Here is a 20,134-nt window from a genome sequence, read left to right as displayed (position 1 = left end):
GAGATGCAACACCAGACATTTCACTTTGGTTCTTCAGCTCCAGGGTTTCATTTTGTACACATTTCTCTATAACATAGCTGAAATGACAATTAACTGATTATTTGTTTGACATAGATTTAATTAGTCACTGTTTTTATACTCTACTAATCTTTTTTTAATTATGCACAACATTTACTGCTTCCAGCTTCTCAATTTGAGGATTCAAAGTATTTCAGCATCATAAATGACAATAAACTGGATCTGGATCTTACAAAAAAATTAATACTAATCACATTTTCAACTATTATTTAAAGAGAAAATAATCAATTGATCAATGATTAATTATGATTTTCATGATCAATTAATCATGAAAGAATCTGCAGATTGTCGGTAGTGTAAGTAATTGCCAGCTGCACTCTAAAATAGACGATAGGAGCTGTGACACTGCATATTTTCACATGTTCGCTACTTTGGTGTTCACTGCCTTTTTACTTGCAACCGTAGACCAGACAGGTGTGTCTTCTCCAACGCGTGAGCCCCTTAAACAGCTCAGCAGCTCTCGCCTTTTCCGAGGGGACTGTTACCGTGGCTACTTCAGCTGCTCCAGACTATACCATGTAACATCTCTTTCAGGGTTTCAACAATTTGACTGACTGTGATAAGTGTTTGTATATGTATGTGTAGATATATAACAGTTGAATTTTAATCTGAAATAACAGTTAATGTATGTTTGTGCTTCTCAGGGCGCATCAGCTCTGTTTGACATGATCGAGTACTACGAGTCCGCCACACATCTCAACATTTCCTTCAACAAGCACATTGGCACACGGGGATGGCAGGCTGCGGCTCACATGATGAGAAAGGTGAGAGGTCATCTCCATCTTCAATAGGGGGAAACGTTGTCTGTGGAGAAAAAGGACCGTATGAGAATAGGAGAGCATTTGTTGCATTCATGGATCAACAAAACATTCCTCAGAATAACATGTTTAAGGGAGAACATTTATTTCCCCCTAAATTGTTTTTTTTTTTACAGATGATAGATTCTTAAATACACAACACAAAAATGGCGTTTATATAAAATTAGACCTGATCTCTGTGTTAGAGGTGAAGTTTATGGTAATGGACTCTTTATCCAATACTGATCAGTACAGTGGAATGAAGTGACTTTGTTGTAACAGCATGAAAAGATACGATAAACATGAAGCTCTGAAAGTCCTTCTTGCTTGTGTGAAGGAGAATACAGGCTGAGTCCTGACAGAATGAACAGGATGATGACAGTGAGGGCACCGAGGACGGACGATAAAAGTAATCATTTGTAAAATAAATGAAAGGAGAGTGATGGACTTCTCTGGTCTGAGTGTTTTGTCTTCAGCGAGAAAGCACTTCAGCCTTAAGTGCAAACTGAGTGAAAAAATGTCATGTTATACATTTATTTGTGACCAGAAAAGAGGGTGTTTGATCTTTTACTTCTGTAATTGTAGCTCTGTGCCCGGGATGGAAGATCGATCTTTCATCTGTTGTTTTTAAATCTCTGGTTGAATTTATGTGCTGCAGCACTCAGACGTGTTCGGCTTTTCCTCGCCTGCCCTTTTACGCCGCTCTTTGACGTCAGTCATCACTGTGAAGAATACAAATGGGTCGCCAGGCTAACACATATTAATACATCACCTCTCAAGCCTCTATGTGAGAAAACGCATGGGTATGAACAGCTGCTGGTAGCTTTTGTTAAATCATGTGCAGATAAGTGTTGATTGTGTGCTCGAGGAATAAAGACTTCAAAAACGCATTTCATACAGTTGTTTTTGTAAAATGTGGAATAGTTCAACGTTTGAGATGATAAATGCAAAAATATAACTTCAACCAATTGTGGTAAATTGTTTAATTTGTATATTAGGTTACTATATTATGCAGTTTGTGAATATATTTGGCTATACTGAATTACATGGTGAAGTAGTCTGGCAGTGAACAACAGTAATCTGTGTGCAAAACCACAAATTACTTTGGAGTATTTATACGGTGGCATGTTTATTTGGTTATTTTATTTTTAGAGATTTGCTTCATTATTTGCTTAAAATGTAAAAAAGCCAACTCCTCATCTGATCAGTGTTTGTAAAAGACATCCCCTTGTCTACAAGCATCGAATGTCTGATGATTAATGAAGGGCTGTCTGGAGAAAACCAGCTTGTAGATTGTTTGTGTCGGAGCTTGTCAATAAAAAGCAGCTAATTTCGGCAAAGCCCAATGGGTGTGAATGTGTTCATGCTTTGACAAGTGCGTGCTTTGAATCCCTGAGGTGAGGCCTTGAATTAATCCATTCTGAAGAGCCTTTATCTGGGAGACAACATGCACGTACTTCCTCTTTGTCTTCCTCGTTTGCTCATATGAGGATAATGTTTTATATATGGAGTCCAATGACACTCTTAGCAGATGTTCATCGCTTTATGACCGCAGCTATAATCAATGCTAAAGTCCTCAAGACATCCTTAACTCAAACTCCACCTTTAACTCGTTTAGTCATTCTCCTTGTCCGTTATAGATGTGTTATTTTATGGCCGTTAAGAACCACAGAAAGGCTGTTGTCATTGCCATGACGAGGACACACACTGTTATGATTTGGTTGTGTGCACTTGTATCCGTGCACACCAAATGAATTGTATCTCTGTTGGTGTTTCCTCTCAGACGAGCTCTCTGCAGTACCTCGATGCACGTAACAGTCCTCTGCTGGACCACTCGGCTCCCTTTGTAGCGCGAGCGCTCAGGATCAGCGGCAGCCTGGCAGTCCTCCACCTGGAGAATGCCGGTCTGTCCGGCAGACCGCTCATGTTACTGGGTAAGATGGGCAGAACGGCTTCCCTTTCCAGCCCTTCCTTCAGTGTCAGACAATCCAAGTCCAAGAATTTACTCCTCCATTCCTGACACTTTGTATTTCTTCACCTTCATTTATAATGTATTTTTCTGGACAGCTACGGCTCTGAAGATGAATATGAACCTGCGGGAGTTGTACCTGGCAGACAACAAGCTCAATGGCCTGCAGGACTCAGCCCAACTTGGCAACTTGCTCAAGTTCAACTACAACATCCAGATCCTGGATCTGCGCAACAACCACATTCTAGACTCTGGTACTGTAGTGACGGAGCACTAACACACACTGCAGCATAACTATGTTAATGTCTTGTATGTTTTGTTAAAAACACTTTTTTTTTGAGCACCTCAGAACAAACTCTGATAAGATGAGTTTATTGAGCCTTCTGGGGAAATTAGATCAGCGCATTAAAATGAATACACATCTGAGCACTTCACGATGCAAATACACAGGATGTGATGTCATTACAAACAATATTCTCTCTTAGGATAAATTAATCTGCATGTATTTTATTTCTTCGGTCCGGTTTACAGTTGACAGTAAATCTAAATAAAGGATTATGCAAAGAAGCCACTGCTAATGCACCGCAATACAACATTTGACTAACATTTTGTTAAATTGTGATGAGGTAGATACAGATGTACTAACTCTGCCTGCCCTCACAGGTCTGGCCTACGTGTGCGAAGGACTAAAAGAGCAGAGGAAGGGCCTCGTCACTTTGGTGCTATGGAACAACCAGCTCACACACAATGGCATGGGCTACCTCGCAGCTGCACTGGTACACACACACACACACACACACACACACACACACACACACACACTGTGGAACAATAACTCTACTCACCCACAGTTATCAGAGGTTTTAAGAGGAAATCACTGGCTGTTTGTGTGTCTATAAAAGCGTAGGCACGGAGAATTCAATTTTCTCCTCATTATTCTATCAGAGAAATGATCAAAACAGGGCTCTGTTTCTTCTCCTTATATCTGTTAGCGTTCAGCAGCTGGACCTCAGTTTACGAACTCTGGCACGAGTTTGGTTTATTGCCTGGATAGAAGTAACCCAGCAAAACAAGAGGTTAGCCACTGAGGGTTATCTGCCAAAGACGAGACAAGAACTGTTTCATTGTTCGATGAAAGAATCCTGTTTTCGTTTTCACTTGAGAAGCCGCTAGACCACTAAACTTGAGACTGACAGGTGTCCGGGTATGAAATGAAGGTGCTGTGTAAGATACACTGTGATGTCTGATTGGACCGGACATTTCCAGATAGGCGCCTCATTAATACAGCTGATATTTTGTGCCGTCATGTCTCGCTCAGTGAACAGATGTGAGCTGGGGAATGTCTTTGTGCACTACCATTTTGTTATCTGGCATAGATAATCCATTACTGAAGTAATTGGTCTAATGTCTGCTGTTAAGTGATAGCGACATTACAGTCACACTCATTGTTTCAGTACTAAAGTGTTACATTTAGACAGTGCTGAGTCATTGCAGCCCCGGCCTTGTCAGAGCAAGATAAACTTGTATTGCTGCTTTTAATCTGCTGTTCCCATTATCTCCTATAAATAGAACCACAGGCATTTGACATTACTGCCATTATTGAATTAATATTACTATAATGCAGCATCTGCTATGTGCTTCTTGCTGTTTGTCAATACTGTTTTATCAGATTAAATTTTGTCGAGCCAATAGCTACAAAAACTCCTTTTATTTCTAAATGTGTGTGAAGAGCTCAAGTGAAGCTTGAATGTTGCTCATGTTTGACAAACTGTTGACTCAGAATTTCGCTACATTTTTCATTTTAATTGGATTATTTCTTTCACAATCATGAGTCGTCTTTAAATAAAGAAACAGTGGTGGGAATAAGTGAATTTTTATCAACAAATTGTCCCATTTTGTTTATAAACTCTACGACTGTAACATTCAGCTGTTATTACATTTATCTCTGATGCTTATGTCCATGTATAAACAGGTTGTGGTAATATTTACAGCTCATGTTTGAGTATTTTTAATCTGTCACGACTGCGTAAAACCGGAGCCTAGAGAAGAGAAAGAAATAACTGTACAAACTCTTATTGTGAAAGCAACTCCTTATATCGAGGGATGTGGAGTGTAGTAAGTAGAGCAAGTAGAGCTTTTTTTTTCTTCTTTCTTTCTTTTTTTTAAATAACAGACAAATGAATGCCTTTCACCTCTCACATGTTCTGATATATGGATGGTTGTGCTTTTCGATTATTAATACGGCATTCTTCTCCCAAGATATTTGTCCAATGGCTTGTAAGATGTTGCAGGACACACAACAATGGTCTAAAAGCCTCATTCATACTGAAAAGAACATCCCATGACTATGTAATAAGTTACCCTGGAGATACACTGTGTACTTGGTCGCACAACATTTATGTGCAGACACCCAGATGTGGAAATTATGAACTGGCCTTTATTAATCAGCTCACTGAGTTATAAAGTGTCTGACAATCTATTTCAGAGAGACTCTCAGTAAATTCAAAAGGGACGCAAAATGGTTCTCAGAAAGTAAAATGGACATTTTACACATAATATTAGCATAATCTCAGTTAATCTTTCCGTGAATAATGTTAATTCAAGTCTCCCCTGAAAAACACCAGCTGTGAAAACTGAAATGCGTTCGACATTTGCTAAATAAACTATTACACCCATCAATATCTCTGTTGTTTGTCTGCCTCCCTCAGCCCTGCACCCAGAGTCTGGAGACTCTGAACCTTGGCCATAACTCGGTGGGAAACGAAGGCATCCACAAGCTGAAAGACGGTCTGATTGCCAACCGCTCTGTGCTCCGACTGGGCCTCGCTTCTACCAAGCTGTCCTGCGAAGGTGGGGATTAGTGCTTGTTTTTTTGTATTTTTTTATGTCCTTATGTTTGCTTTCTTTTTGACGTGCTCCTCTCTGCCATCCGTGCCGTAGGAGCGGTGGCTGTGGCTGAATTCATCGCTGAGAGCCCCAGACTGTTGCGCCTGGACCTCCGAGAGAATGAGATCAAGACCGGTGGACTGATGGCCCTGTCGCTCGCCCTAAAAGTCAACACCTCTCTGCTGCGTCTCGACCTGGACCGGGAGCCCAAGAAAGAAACTGTGAGCATGGAGACGGGGGAAGTAAAGGGACGAATAATGCAATGTGTTGTTGTTGATAAGAATTCTGCTTCTGGGAATTACACGGGCTAGTTTCACATAAACCATTTATTCATTGAATTACCAGTAAATATGCTATATTGTGATATATTTGTTATCAAGATATGAAATGACGTCTATCCAGATGGGAGATTTTGTCCGTATTGCCAGGCTGAGCTGTGGCAAATAAATAAGAAATTACTTTAGCTAGACACGGTAGAGAAGTCATAAAGTATTGAGAGATAAACTAATACAACTTTGGCTTTTTCATTGGATTTGTTCACAATAACTACAGAATAATACTAGCCTTAGCCTTCTTTTATGTTTGGGGGCATTTTATTCCTTTATTAAATAGCTGGTAGTGGAGAGAGAGAGAAAAAAATGGGCAGTGACAATAAAGGTCTCCTTAACCTTAAGGCCACCATGTGTTTTGAAATAAAGATAATATTACTGACTAAAGCAGCAGCCTGAAGGGATTGCTTTAACTTTGTTGTGTTTATTCTGATATTCTACAGGATTATGTTCCATGTTTGAGACAATTGTTTCGTGTTTTCCAGGTGAAAAGCTTCATTGAGACCCAGCGCGCCCTGCTGGCTGAGATACAGAATGGCTGCAAGAGGAACTTCATCCTGGCTAAGGAGAAGGAGGAGACGGAGCAGAAAATGAGGCAGTCGGCGTCCATGGCTGAAATCGCCACAGAGGATGGGACCAGAGAAGAAGAGGAAGAACCAGCACCAGAGGAGAGACTAGACAAAGGGGAGAAAGCGGGAGAGGAGAAGGGTGAAACAACACCAAATGAAGGACAGACAAGTAGCCAGTCCGGAGAAAGCACTGAGACGAGCATTCCTCAAATTACCCTGGAGTCAGACTCAGACACCGAGGATGAGGAAGAGGAGGTGATAACAAAATCCTCTTCCACGTCAAACTCCTCTACTCTTTTAAACCAGACTGCTCCTCAAACCCAAACGGGGGTCGCAGAGCCTCTTCTCAGTGCCTCATGTACATCCTCACCCCCATCTGCCTCACCTGCTGGCGGGCCAAGTGTCATATCCGCCATCACCGTCACAGAATCCACAGCTCCCCCCGGCACCCCTCCGTCACCTGGTCGCTGTATATCTGTCTCTAGCCCAGGGAGGGGTCACAAAATCTTCATGGTGACTCGGGTGGAGAGCCCCCCTGAGCAGCAGCAGCTACAACTCCGGATGAGTGCAGCTCCCAGCAAGGCTAAAGAGGCCTCGAAGAAGCCTGTAGGCGGGAACACGCCCGCGATGCAGCCGACACAGTCAGGGCCCTCACCTCAAACAGCTACTCAAACACAGCTGACACAGGAAGATGTAAAGCAGAGCTCACCTGCTCCGCCAACAGACTGTAAACTCATTGAGCAGAGTCCTGTAGCACACTTAGAGTCCGCACTAAATACCACACTAAAGCCACAGACTACAAGCCAAACCACAGAGGATGTGACAGCTAGCACTTTAAATCCAGAAGTGACGGATCCAAGTCAACAAGCACCAGCCCTGCCTTCAAATTCCTCAGTAGTGCAGGTTGCAGCATTTCGGCTCGCTGAGGAGGTAATAGAGAGCATTAAAAGCCCCCAACGGGAGTCCACTTGTCCACTCGAGGGAAAGAAGGAAGGAGAGGAGGAGGAGGAGGACGGTCACAGAGATGATGAGGAAGAGGTGAGCACAGAAGCAGAGTGTGAACTGTTAGATGAAGTGAGTCAAACCCAGACTCCTTCCCCTGCGGTACAAACGCAGCAGCAGCCATTAACATCCGTTCTTGGACAGCTACAAGATGAGCTAGCAGTAGCATCCGAAGAGACGCAGGTGGAGAACCAAACGGAGGAAGAAAAAGAAGAGGAGCGAGCTCCATTACAGGAGAAACAGGAAGCACTAGACAACTTGTCAGAAAATCAAAAACCCAGTGGAACAGAAGAAGAGGACAGCCATTCAACCCAAGTGGACCTATGTCCTAAGCAGCAAACAGAGGCAGATGAACGGGCAGGAGATCCTGTTCTCTCTGTCCATACTGATCAACAGGAACCATCTGTCACTCAAGGTGGAGAAACAGAAGAATCTTCAACGAGTCCCGAATCTGCCACAGCCGAGTCTGTCCCGCCAATCAAAGACGAGGATTCACCCGAAGAGAGCTCTGCAGACGAGGACGAGTGTTTTGCCGAGGCCTCAGAGGAGGCAGTCGGTTCAGCCCTACCCAACGGCCTGAAGCCCGAGTTCTCCCTCCACCTTCTCGACGCTGAAACCCCCAAGCCCGGCAGCTGTGTGATGGAGCACGGTGAGCCGCTGATCCTTGCTAGATGAATACAGTCACATGTGCAGTTCCTGTTTGATAATGTGTTTTTGTGTGTTGCTTGTGTAGTGAGTGTCAGCTGTGGACAAGACCTGGAGGAGCTGCTGCTAGAAGCCAGTTTGGAGACGGGGAGAGATGCACCATGAGGTTGAGGTAAACATTTATTTGTACGTATGTACAATACATCACCGGTAGATTCATCATCATACATAGTTTCCAGGAAACACAAACACATTACAGAAGCCACTTCTTTAAAATACCTCAATCTCTTTTATTAAAGTTTGTGAAAATAAAAACATCAAATATAACTTAATTTAACTTAATTAACGGCCTTTCTATTCTTGAACAATATCCCATTTTTATGCCGTTGTTCATAATGATCCTTACCTGGAATGCATCTAATTTAGGAAGCAGAAATTAAATTTCATGGACCAATTAAAGAAAAAAGTAATTTAGTAGCTCTGATCATCCATTACTGTGCTCACCAATGTAACTGTTGGGAACTTTAAAAATAGTCACGGGGACAGAAAACAAAGGCAAACACTTATTATTGCTCAAAACTGACTGACTGCTGTAGTTGTACATGCTGTTTTTTCTGTGCAATGACCGATTGTAACTTTTGGCTTGCTTACCTGTCTCATCAGCTTTCTTTCTTTCTTTTTTTTCTTTTTTTTTTCACAATTCTAGTCCGTTTTCTGCCAGCGTTCATGCACTACTACAGGGATTTTCTATTGAACTGTGGGTGTTGCAATAATGCTGTACTGTGGCTGAATACATAGAATATAAACAGTGATCTAAGCCTGCGAGTGCTGCTGCTCTGCAGCCTCTGAGGCAAAGCTGGGAAATAAAGGTGTGCATGTATTTGTGCAGCCAAAGAAGCATTTAACTGAAGCATGCTTCAATGGTGTGCACTTAATGGTTTTACCTTCAGTAATATTTGTATCAGGATAATGAGGTCCTGCTACGTTCAGGAGTAATTGATGGCCTCTCTCCTTCTTCCACAGGGACGGTGAGGACGGGATGAAACAGCACTCGGTTTGTCTGGCTCTACTACGTGACTGGTTGCCCTACAATATTTTTGTCGTTTCCTTGACTTTACCAATGACACAACCTTTCCATAAAGAAGACCTGGAGGAACAGTCAAAGCTCTATACACGAAAATACAAGCGATTTATGGGAAGACTAAAGGACAAAATCAACTTCTGGAGCTTTGCTGTGACAAATATGGAGCCCTCTACATGCACACTACATCAACCACTGACACACACACACATATGCATATTATGAGGAATTGGGGGGAGAGAAATAAAATCACCATGTTATCACTACATTTTGTTAATCTGCAATCTTTCCACACAAGCAGCCGCCTGTGTGTGAGAAAGAAGAGAGCAGGAGGATAGAACACTAACCAAAGACAACACAGACTTTACTCACAGCCCTCTTGTTGCTCTCTTCTGTATATTTCCACTTTAGATGGGGAAATGTCTCGCAAATAAAGTGTTGAAAACACGTACACAAAGACATAACAGTGATAATGAGAACGGTGGGGTTGGCGGCAGTCTCAAGACATAATAACTGTGACGGTCCCTGCTGAGCGGACCTGCTGGGTTTAAACACTTGTTCTGGAGGTGAAAGTAGATCACTGTCAAAGGCTTTTATATCCAAGGAAGCTGAAGATGTTAACGTGAGTGTTTAAATGTCAATGTTTTATGTCTGTGTCTCCGCTCCCGACCATTCCTCCCCCTTCGGTGGGGGAGGAAACAAAGGAAGCTCTTAAGGGACCTCTGCCAAAGTGACCTCCCTCTTTCCGTTTTCTCATCCTCTGCTCACTTTGGCCCCTCAGGAATCAGCGTCCCCCTCCAGTCAGTCTCCTCAGATCTGATGTGGAGGAGTTGCAACTGTCTCTCCACCTGCCTCCGCTAAAAAAAAATTTGAAAAAAAAAAAAAAAAAAAAACACTTTGAAAGTGAGAAAGTCGGTTATTTTGCTCCCAGCTGAAAAAAAACCCAGAACTTCTGCGAATGTTGGAAAGCAAGATGTCTGCTATTGGTTGAGTAATTTCCATCTTTTTTTTTCCTTGGTTCTCTGCAACTTTCAGACACTATTATTGCTTAGTTTGACCAGTCATTTGTATGTTAATGTCTTTCAAAAGAAGCAGCTCGGCGTCCGTCGTCACCTATCGCCTCATTCCGCCTGTCTTCCACTGGTACTCTGTGCCATCTCACCGCTCCAGCTCATCATTCATGTTGCCTTCAAACGCACCACTTTAGATTCAGTCATTTCTTCTTCTGTTGTTTGGGCTGCTTTGAGAAAACGGTTATTTTCTATTTATTTTATAGCTTTATGGGCCTTTTCTGATTATTTCCCCCCCATTTTCTTCTTGATCCCCACCATCCTCATTTTATCTTTTCTTTTCCATTTTGGGGGTTGCTTTTAAAGATTAGCCCCATTGTTGATGTATATTTCAAATTCAAATTAGAGCAGATATTTAGTTTTGTTTTGTTTTGGGGGGGGGGGTGGAGGGAAGGATAATCTGTGTTGGAAGGAAAGGTGAATATGATTGAGTGGTTGACTATGATAGCAGTCGGGGTGCAGTAATAAAAAGCAAACACAAGGGAGCAGCAAACGCATTAGTCCTTCTTGTTTCGACACTACTCTGCTGGGCGTAAGCTGTGGCCACAAGGGGGCGCTGTTTATCATGTTATTTTCCCACAGAGGAGATGAGTAAAAGATGCCACAATCCGAACAAGATCATGTGCTACACACCGATGTCTCCACTCAAATCCAACTTTGTCTTCATGTTTGTCCGTGAAGAGAGCTGCTCTGAGTTATTCCCAGCAGGTGCAGGCAGGTGTGTTGTTTGTTGGTTTGTTTGTTTGTTTTCTTTCCACCCAACAGATAGCCCCCCCTCCCAGTGTTTGTTATGCTTTAATTTTTAGAAATTTTTAATAATTTGTTAACTTAATTAAAATGTGCTGGTAATCACAAAGATATGTATGGCGAAATTTGTTCCTCTCAAATAAATGCATGTAATGACTAAATGATATGACTGAATGTTTTCAATGTCTGAACTCTGCAGATGGAATAATGTGTTTGGCTGCGATTGTCGGATAGAGCTGGTGAATTTCAAATATGGGATCTTTGAAATTCACCAGCATGCAGGATGGGGATTGGTTCATTGATGACTCTAAATTGCCCGTAGGTGTGAATGTGAGTGTGAATGGTTGTTTGTCTCTACATGTTGGCCCTGTGATAGACTGGCGTCCTGTCCAGGTGAACCCTGCCTTCGCCCAATGACAGCTGGGATCGGCTCCAGCCCCCCGCGACCCTGAATACAGGATAAGCGGTAGAAAATGGATGGATGGATGGATGGATGGGATCTTTGAAACTTCTATGAAAAGAGGACTAGTTATTTAATACAACAGTCCATTTAAAAGTGTATTTTTTATTTTCACTTTCTGTTTATTATTTCTCAATCAACCAGTTACATCTGCTGTGCTTCAGGCTCATATCTGAGTGACTTACTGTGACTGCTAATCTGACAATCATATTTTAGTTATAGTCAGCATGTCTTTTGCTCCTCCCACTGCAACCTGTGCAGATACAGCCATGTTTGCAGCATGTGACTTCATGTCCGTCATGTAGGATGGATGAGGTGGAAACCATTCCCAAGCCTTAACATCATCAACATGGTTGTATGCTTACAGCGTTTGTATTAGGAAATACTGTTCATCCATATAAAACCACACTAAACCATATGCATTTCAGATGACAAAGCTTTGTTCACATTTCAGAACGTTGCAGTGACTTTAGTTAGTAAAGTAAACACTAGTATAAACATTAGTATACACCGTATAAATAAGCAACCTATGCTTTTTCTTCACAATTTACACCATGTTGTTTGCACCTGGTTTGTATTTGCATCTGCAGTGTTGGAGGCCAGGGACCTAAAGAAGGATCACAGATCCTTGCGTGTCACACCTTGAAACAAAAGAAGAGCCCTCGCTCCCTGGCGTCTCCTGGAGTCGGGTGTGTAGCGGTGGCGGGGGTCGAGCAGGGTGGGAGCTCTGCTCTGTATGTGAGGAATTCCAGACTGCACTAATCCAGTCCCGCCCAGTAATGCTCCAATAATGCAGGGGCTTGGGAGACGGGCAGAAGTTATTAAAATGTGATTTTGTTTACCCTTCAATGCTTACAGGCAACCTCACTAAGGCAAATGTCTCTGCACATATAACAGAGTACTTTGTCTTGTGATTTATGACCCCTGAAACGAGGGACTCTCTTGCTTTAGCTGCTACTCAGGCAACGTTGTCTCCTAGAAACAACATTTTTATGCTGCTAATTGTTTTATGCCACTTTTTTGAAGGGAAATGTAATTGCTGCTTGGTTTGTGTTCACAGGTTATGTTTGTTTTATTGTCTGAAGGTAACATGGAAGCACAGGTTGTCTCTCATGCTTCAAGTCGGTGTTAAATTTTCATATTCACCATGAATCATCATCCTAACCTTAATCAAGTGCTGTGAGTACGTAAACAAAGCCGTTACTCAATGTGAACCATGCTTTAGATGCTGTAAGGCAGATGTGGTGGGAAAACAAACGACGGGCACTGTCAGTGAACATTTATCAGATGTGTTTGTTTCTTCATTATGTTAATAAAAAGAAAGAAATCCCAGCAGCATTACGTTTCTTACACATGTATGTATCCTCTGTGTATGTCTGTATGTTGAATATGAAGCTAGTACTGAGTGGCCCCCTAATTTTACCCTGGGGCCTCTTTAACAGGTTAAAGGGCCGTGTGGGCTGCTGGTGTTCAGTGTGATTTTTGAAGATTTTCACCAGCTGTCGAGTGATAAAGGTTCCGCTGTAGGGAGCGCAGCAGGGGGTTGGTTTTATCGTATCTATGGAGTTCATGTAAATGTTTGCATTTAGTCTTTAGTTGACCTTCTGTTCCTGTCGACTCATCATGAGACCAGAAAACCTCTGAGGCACCGTCCCTGTACACATCAGTAAGAAACATGGGATCGAGCACCTGGGGGTGAACGTTTGAAATGTTCCTTCTGTGAAAATGTTTTGTCAGACCCACAGACGGTTTAATTTCCTCGGCCTAGGTAAGGCAGAAGCTGGACTTTATTTGGTACGGACGTATTCTCAGCAGGGAGTCAAACTGGACAAACTTGTGATTTGGTGATGACACGTCTGTGTTTTGCGATTGCTCCTCCAAGGAGACACAAAAGTTTAAAGCAGCTTTAAAGAAAGTCTCCAAAGATGAGGGAGCAGAAAGCTTCATGGCTAAATCCCAGCTCTGTAGGTGCTGAAGGTTGAGCCAAGCTGACAGGTCTGCCCCCTCTCTCTCCCTCTGTCCGGGGACAGTGGAAACTGATCAAATGCTTCCTCGCTGGGTCTTTCCTTGGGCTAAGCCGTGCCTCAGGAATGTGCTGGGAGAACAGTAGGGATTTATCTGTGGTGTCAGCCCCGATCTGGCCTGTTGACTCGCAGTCCAGTGGACTGCAACAGACGCCTGCACGCTGGAGGGGCTGATGGGAGTGCAGCGTCATCACTGCTGAGATACCATGAGAGCGGTGTCAAGGAGAAGAAGTACAAATGTTTACAAACGGTTCCTTTAGTCTCCCTTTGAAGCAGCTTCAAATGTCATGTTGATCCCTCCTTCTTTCACATATCCTGATAATGGGAGTCACCTTAAACGTCAAGTAAACTGTGCTTTAGATAGCCAGGATGTAGGGAAGTTTCAAAGGGAAGAGCTTTGATGCACTAACATGCAGGCACAGAGAAACTACAACACATACTGAGGCAGTGTGACTTCTCTGCTCAGGGCCCCTTTACTCCACTTTATCTTTACATGGCCTTTAAACCCTTTTGTGAGACCCCATCAGCTTCGACACCTTCTAGGTCCGCCCATCTTTTGGTGATCCAATCAAATGTGTAGGATGTTCTTTAAATCCCTCCCATAACTGCACACTGCTCGAATCAAATCTTCCTTTTCACTGGGGAATACGTCACAGCACAGAAGCTGAAGATGCTCTAACTTCTGCTTCACTGGCTTCTCCGTGTTCCTGGGTTGTTGTTTTTATGTCTGCCTGTTTCCCTGACCTCGTCTTAGCCTTCTTCCTGCCGGACTTGTCTGCCTTCACTTCTACCAAACACTTTTTTGGCAAGTATACACTGTTTTTTATCAAGCCTGTGGCTTCTCTGGTCCTAACAGTAACTCTCATGTGTTGTTTCTTACTTCACTCACTGATTATTCCGTTTATCTGAGGTTTCCATTAATGTGTTACTCAATACACAAGACCCAGAATAAACTGGAACCCGTTACCTCCACACCAGATATATTCAGATTCAGGTTCCCAGGCCAAACCACAATAATGAAAACTTCTATAGTCTAGTCATGATGACTTTGTACTGTAGAAGTTTTTATTATTTTTCTGGGGACAATTATCCAAAAAGGATCAAATGCAACTATTGTTTGATCGTTTATCGTTTCAATATACTTATTATTTCAGGCAATACCTTCAGGGTATTGAGTATCTTCAGCCATTACACTGCCAGTTGGGGCTCCTTCCACATCAAGGAAGAAACTTCTTTTTTTTTGTCATAACCTTACGATCTGGTTATATAATCCTGACAACACAATGGGGATTTAATTAGTGCAAATTAGCTTGACTGGATCTGCTCAGAGAGTGTGTGAAGGCTGGGTGGGCTCTGTGATCACCCACCAAAGGTCTTTTCTTCCCACCAACGAGCTGAGGAGGGAATTCAAACATCGATGACTGTGGAGGACGACAGCACCCAGCACCCAGCCCCTCCTCTGCAGCTCACATGACTGTGATTAGAGGAGGAGTGAGGTGGGACAGAGCGGGAGACATGGTGAGCATGATGAATGACTTTTTTTTCTGATTTCAGCGCACAGATCACAACCAACAACCCAACCTGTCTTTGATTGCTGGCTGAGGGTCGTCAACTTTTCTGCGGTAATTCAACTTTATACTGAAAAAGACAACTTGTAGCTAGTCCACACTTGTTGCATTTGTGTTGCATTTTAATTTCCTGGTTCTAATTCAGCAAATAGTTTGTTTGTTGCATGTTACATGTTATACGCGACTTAATCAGTGGTGGAAAAAGTACTCAGATGATTTGCTTAAGTAAAAGTAGTAATACCACAGTGTAGAAATATGCTGTTACAAATAAAAGTCATGCATTCAGAATGTTACCTTAGATAAAGCATAAAAATACTAATATTTAAAGTACCAAAAGTAAAATTAGTTATTATACAAAATGGTCAATTTCAGAAAAATATATAATATTTCTGCATTATAATTACTTGTGTATTGGTGTTGGTAAAGGTGTGGCTGATTTTAACTTTATGGACTGATGGGAACTTGTGCATTTACCCCGTAGATCAAGAAAGTTTTAATACCACCTATAATTATACATCATGATGTATTTGTCAATTATATTTTTGCATTATTAATCTGAATTTGCAAACTACCTTTTAACTCAAGTTATCAAATCAATGTAGGAGATTAAAAAGTCATTCTTGTATCTGCCATATGGACTAGATAATAAAGTTGGAGAACGTGTGCAGTCATGCTGGTGTAGTTCATTTCACATGAGTATTTAAAACAGTGGAGCAAAGTAACAATGTTTCTAGAAATATAATCAAATTATATGCATTTGTTTCTATTACTTTATTAAAAAGTAAAAATGTTAGATAATAAGCAGAACTCTGACATGGACGCTGTAAGAACTAGTGAGTGTTTGAATGTATGAAGTATTCTAGTGTGGGCTTTCAACCCTCAGTTGCAGGTATGAGGGTGCTACACTGGTGCATGCTGGGAGTGACCATCCTGCTGCTGGTGTGCCAGGTCACCGTCAGTCAGCTGAGCAAGTCCCTCATCACCTTAGTGGATGGTTTCCACACGTTCTTCATCCTCTTGCACATGGCTCTTCCTCCTCCTCAAACGGCAAGCGTAAAAAATCCTCCCCTCTCCTCTTCGGACCCCTCCGAATCTCCTCCACATGCCTCCTCCTCCTCCTCCTCTGCAGGACTCCCCTCCACCCAACCTGCAGAGTCCTCCATTGAATCTGCACCAGGGTCCCGGGTGGATGGACCTGTGGACCGCTGCGTGTCCTTCACCAGCAGCAGGATTCGGCCTGTGGGGGCTTTCATCTCTGCTCTCCTACTGACGTCTCTGTGTCTCTCTTACTTACTGGAAATCACCAGCTTTGCCCTAGAGCCACACCCAGTGCAGCGCCCCCTGCTGCTTGTGGTGGTTGCAGCAGTCAGTCTGCTCCACAAGATGCTGGTGGTCTGGCTGAACTGGGATCAGCTGCACAACGAGAGGGCCAGGGCCAGCAGGCAGCCGAAGAACGACTCCGGCCTGGCAGTGAACCACAGAGGTAACATACAGATTATATGTTAACTTTGAACGCTGACGCACAAATATACAGCATCACAACACGTTTCTAACAAGGCTGGTTTATAAAGGCGTGTTGTTTTTTTAGATTACAAGCCATAAATAAGAACGTGCTTGTTGTCGGGTTGGCTGGATTTAAACTCCCAGTTTTAAGTCTTGATACTAAGCGAACAGAATGCTAAATCCAGCTACACCGTTAGCATACAGACATTAGAATATTGATCCTCATGTCGTTTTTACAATCTGGACATCCAGTTTCAGATGGAATTCTGATCAATCTGATCTGAGATCAAATTGTCAGTTAACGTTTCACTGTACTTCAGGATTTTAAAGCAGATTATTGTGTAAGACACTTTCTGGTGGCTGAAATTCATTTGCATTGACGCTGCAGAGCTCCTCTCTCGTGTCATGTAATAATGACGTAATAATAATCCTTTACTAAAGAAGAATTAGTGTGCCTGTACAGGTGATGCTATTGCTCTGACATATTTCTCTTTGAAGTAGCTGCCAAGTGTATATTCAGCTGTTAGGAGTTTCATCCCTCTGTTCGACTCCCACAGCCTTGGCTGCAGAGGAAGCCAAAGGTCAGAATGAGCTGGATGATGTAAGCCACGTCCAGTGTGCTGTGGACGCCTCGCTCCACAATGGGGCGCTTGTCCTCTGTAACCCGGGAGCCTCCAGCGTCCCCGACACCGACTCTCAAACTGCACAAGAGCCAGACGTCCACCGGCATGCGGCAGCGCTGCAGGACAGCAGGGACTGGGAAGCAGCCAGCGGAGATGCAGAGTGTGAGAGTTGTTCCGAAGGCATCACCCAGGTTTCCAAAGACAACACCTGCATGGGACATCTTGGTAAGAGAGCTCAGCTACAGGAGAAATAGGGTTCCCATAGAAAAAGAGCTACAGGAGAAAATATCATCCAATGCATGTGTGTAAATATGTGAATTTCATACAAAATTACCGATTTGTTTTGGGTTTGTTTTTGCAGGTGAAATAACAATTTTACACAAAACAAATAATGATTGTTTCATTTATTAACTTTTAATGGTTGACATTTTACACTTTTGTACAAAATTTGACGTTTTATGAATCTGAAGATCATATTATCATCGTTTTCTCCTCCTTCAGACAGTCAACGGGCATCTAACACCCCAGTCTGCACGCCATCACATCACATTGAGAGGAGTGTACCAAGCAGCCGGAGGCGCTTCGGTCTCCTGTCGTTGCTCCTCATCATGCAGGGCCTTTGTCCCTCCCTTCTGGCTCTGATCACCAGCCTGGTGATGCTGCTGATCGGCTCACAGTGCCTGCCAAGCTCTGGATCCTGTAACCTCCTGGTTTACCTGGATCCTTGCCTCTCCCTGCTGGCTGTCAATATGCTGATTGCCACAGCTGCACCGCAAGTCCGTGTCTTTATATTTTAAATGCTCAAGTTCAGTCAAGCCTGCGCTGACTGCCTTTGTCTCACCGGTAAATCTCTCCAGGTGCACAGGTATGGACTGCTGCTGCTACAGGCCACACCTCCACACGTTTGTGTGTCTGATCTCGGACGGAGGATCACGAGTGTCCCTGGGGTGCAGGCTGTGCACAACCTTCACGTCTGGCAGTTAACTGAATCATTTGTGGTGGCCTCTGTCCATGTACACTGCCATGCTGGGTTTCCAGTGCACAGGTGAGGTAGAATCGTTAAAACTGTTCGTACCATGGCCATTGTGGAATACACTTGATTGTTATTGGCTGGGAGGTATGGATCATGTTCTGCAGCTGAACCATACAACCAGACATCTTTAATATGTGTTTGTTTGCCACTCTAAATGATTGTGCCATTATTAAACTGTATGTTGACACAGCAACAGTGAGGTTAAACATTACCTAGAGCTCAAAGAGCTGGGATTACTTGTTGTAAGTATGGGTTTAAAATGACCACATGCTGCTGGTGCCATAATCTCACGTGAGCCTGATATTTGCATTCATAAAGCAAATAACCCCCCACTTCTGAAATTGGGCTTGTAAGGGACCAAATTACCAGGGCCGGATTTTTGTCCCAGTCCGCCCCGGGATGAGGCCGAGCAAATCATTACTGAAGGCTGTGCATCATCACAGGGGTCTCCATCCAGTCCTAGTGCACATTTGGTGATAGATGTCGTCCACCATAATCATACATTCATTTCTTTAGATTCTAGGGGCTGTTATGGTTGATCAAAAATATGTTTCTGTCCGGATTAAAAACTCTATAAATATATGAATGCAGAATATTTTTCACGCGTGTCCAGGTGTGCTGATCTGATGTCGGGGGTCACTAAGGTGCTGCAGAGTGTAGGAGTGAGCTGCTGCACCATTCAGCCAGAGTTCAGCTCCTGCTCTGGATCCTCTGCAGGCAGCGAGGGGGACGCCTCCCCTGTCGGCCACAGAGAGGAGCCCTCCGTGCCTCCTCCTCCTGCCTGCAGCCTCGCCTGTGAAAAGGCCTGCATGTGTTGCTGTCCCATAGTGGAGGAGAGCGGCCCGCTGGCACCACCTGCTGGGGAAACCGAGGAGGAGCCTCAGACGCTGGTCATCGAGAACACCTTCCTCTGAAAGAATTGCACTGAAAGAAAACAAATGAATGAATGTAAAAGGTAAAGATAATGGATGATGGGGGAAATGAACAAAACTGTTTTATGACGTTAACATGGTGCTGCAAAATCAAGTGAGGCATTTCTTCTTGTGATGCTTCATTTGTATCTGGAACCTCTGTATCATCTTCCTTGGATGTATAAACAAATAATGGTATTCAATTGTGCCTCTTGTTATTTTTAAGATAATACAAAATGAATCCCAGTGTCACAGCAGCAAAGGGAAGTGTAAGAACAAATTATATAGACATGTGATTTATAGTATAGAATAAAAAGGGGTACAGACATGATCAACTTTGATTCAAAATATAACTTTATATTATACATCAAGTGGTGGAAGGTAACAAAGTACATTTACTCAAATACTGTAAGTAAGAACCATTTGAGATTCGTATTACTTATTTTGGCTGCTCTATACTTCTTCTCCACTACATTTCAAAGGCAAATCTTGTACCTTTTTAAATAATAATTATAGCTATTTTACAGATTTAGATTATACATGCAAAACATGTGATCGATACGATGCACTGTTATAGATTAAACTACATAACAGTTTATAGATGACGTAGGAAATAAACGATTTAAAATAAACTCCACCTCGACAAATTACATCGTTAAAGTACCAATCTCATCATATTAGCCAATGATATGATAACATTGGTGTGTGTGTGTGGGAGGGAGGGGGGGAGGGGGGCACACTTTACTTGTAATAGAGTACTTCTATAAAATGCTAGGCCTGTTGATACTTTTACGTCAAACGTCATGAATAAAATTGGGTGATAAGGAAGTTGGAATAAA

General features: G+C 42.9%; 2 protein-coding genes across 2 annotated transcripts in view; both read left to right on the top strand.

Annotated features, from left to right (window-relative positions):
• Positions 1-11,334, top strand: part of ppp1r37 (protein phosphatase 1, regulatory subunit 37) — a 37,864-nt gene extending 26,530 nt beyond the window's left edge. Inside the window, exons 5-13 of the mRNA XM_084019196.1 lie at positions 723-842; positions 2,659-2,809; positions 2,943-3,098; positions 3,508-3,620; positions 5,553-5,694; positions 5,785-5,951; positions 6,545-8,279; positions 8,364-8,447; positions 9,299-11,334. Of these exons, the coding sequence (XP_083875322.1) occupies positions 723-842; positions 2,659-2,809; positions 2,943-3,098; positions 3,508-3,620; positions 5,553-5,694; positions 5,785-5,951; positions 6,545-8,279; positions 8,364-8,440 (2,661 nt within the window). The 3' untranslated portion in view covers positions 8,441-8,447; positions 9,299-11,334. The remainder of the gene's footprint in view (positions 1-722; positions 843-2,658; positions 2,810-2,942; positions 3,099-3,507; positions 3,621-5,552; positions 5,695-5,784; positions 5,952-6,544; positions 8,280-8,363; positions 8,448-9,298) is intronic.
• Positions 11,335-15,205: 3,871 nt separating this feature from the next.
• LOC311019463 (uncharacterized protein) lies at positions 15,206-19,452 on the top strand. Its single transcript, XM_084018887.1, has 6 exons — positions 15,206-15,279; positions 16,115-16,708; positions 17,298-17,576; positions 17,853-18,127; positions 18,209-18,396; positions 18,998-19,452. The coding sequence occupies exons 2-6, from the start codon at positions 16,117-16,119 to the stop codon at positions 19,296-19,298; spliced, it is 1,635 nt and encodes a 544-aa protein (XP_083875013.1). The 5' UTR covers positions 15,206-15,279; positions 16,115-16,116; the 3' UTR covers positions 19,299-19,452.
• The last annotated feature ends 682 nt before the right edge of the window (positions 19,453-20,134 follow it).

This window comes from Eutrigla gurnardus (genome assembly GCF_963514095.1).
Source record: "Eutrigla gurnardus genome assembly, chromosome: 10".
NCBI lineage: Eukaryota > Metazoa > Chordata > Actinopteri > Perciformes > Triglidae > Eutrigla > Eutrigla gurnardus.
This window is presented reverse-complemented; position numbering and strand designations above follow the sequence as displayed.

Bases quoted from the DNA above. Each gene is read 5' to 3' on its own strand.
- LOC311019463 (XM_084018887.1), top strand. From the start codon at position 16,117: ATGAGGGTGCTACACTGGTGCATGCTGGGAGTGACCATCCTGCTGCTG. The intron at 17,577-17,852 runs GTAAGAGAGCTC...CTCCTCCTTCAG, and splicing joins CACCTGCATGGGACATCTTG to ACAGTCAACGGGCATCTAAC. The intron at 18,128-18,208 runs GTCCGTGTCTTT...AAATCTCTCCAG, and splicing joins TTGCCACAGCTGCACCGCAA to GTGCACAGGTATGGACTGCT.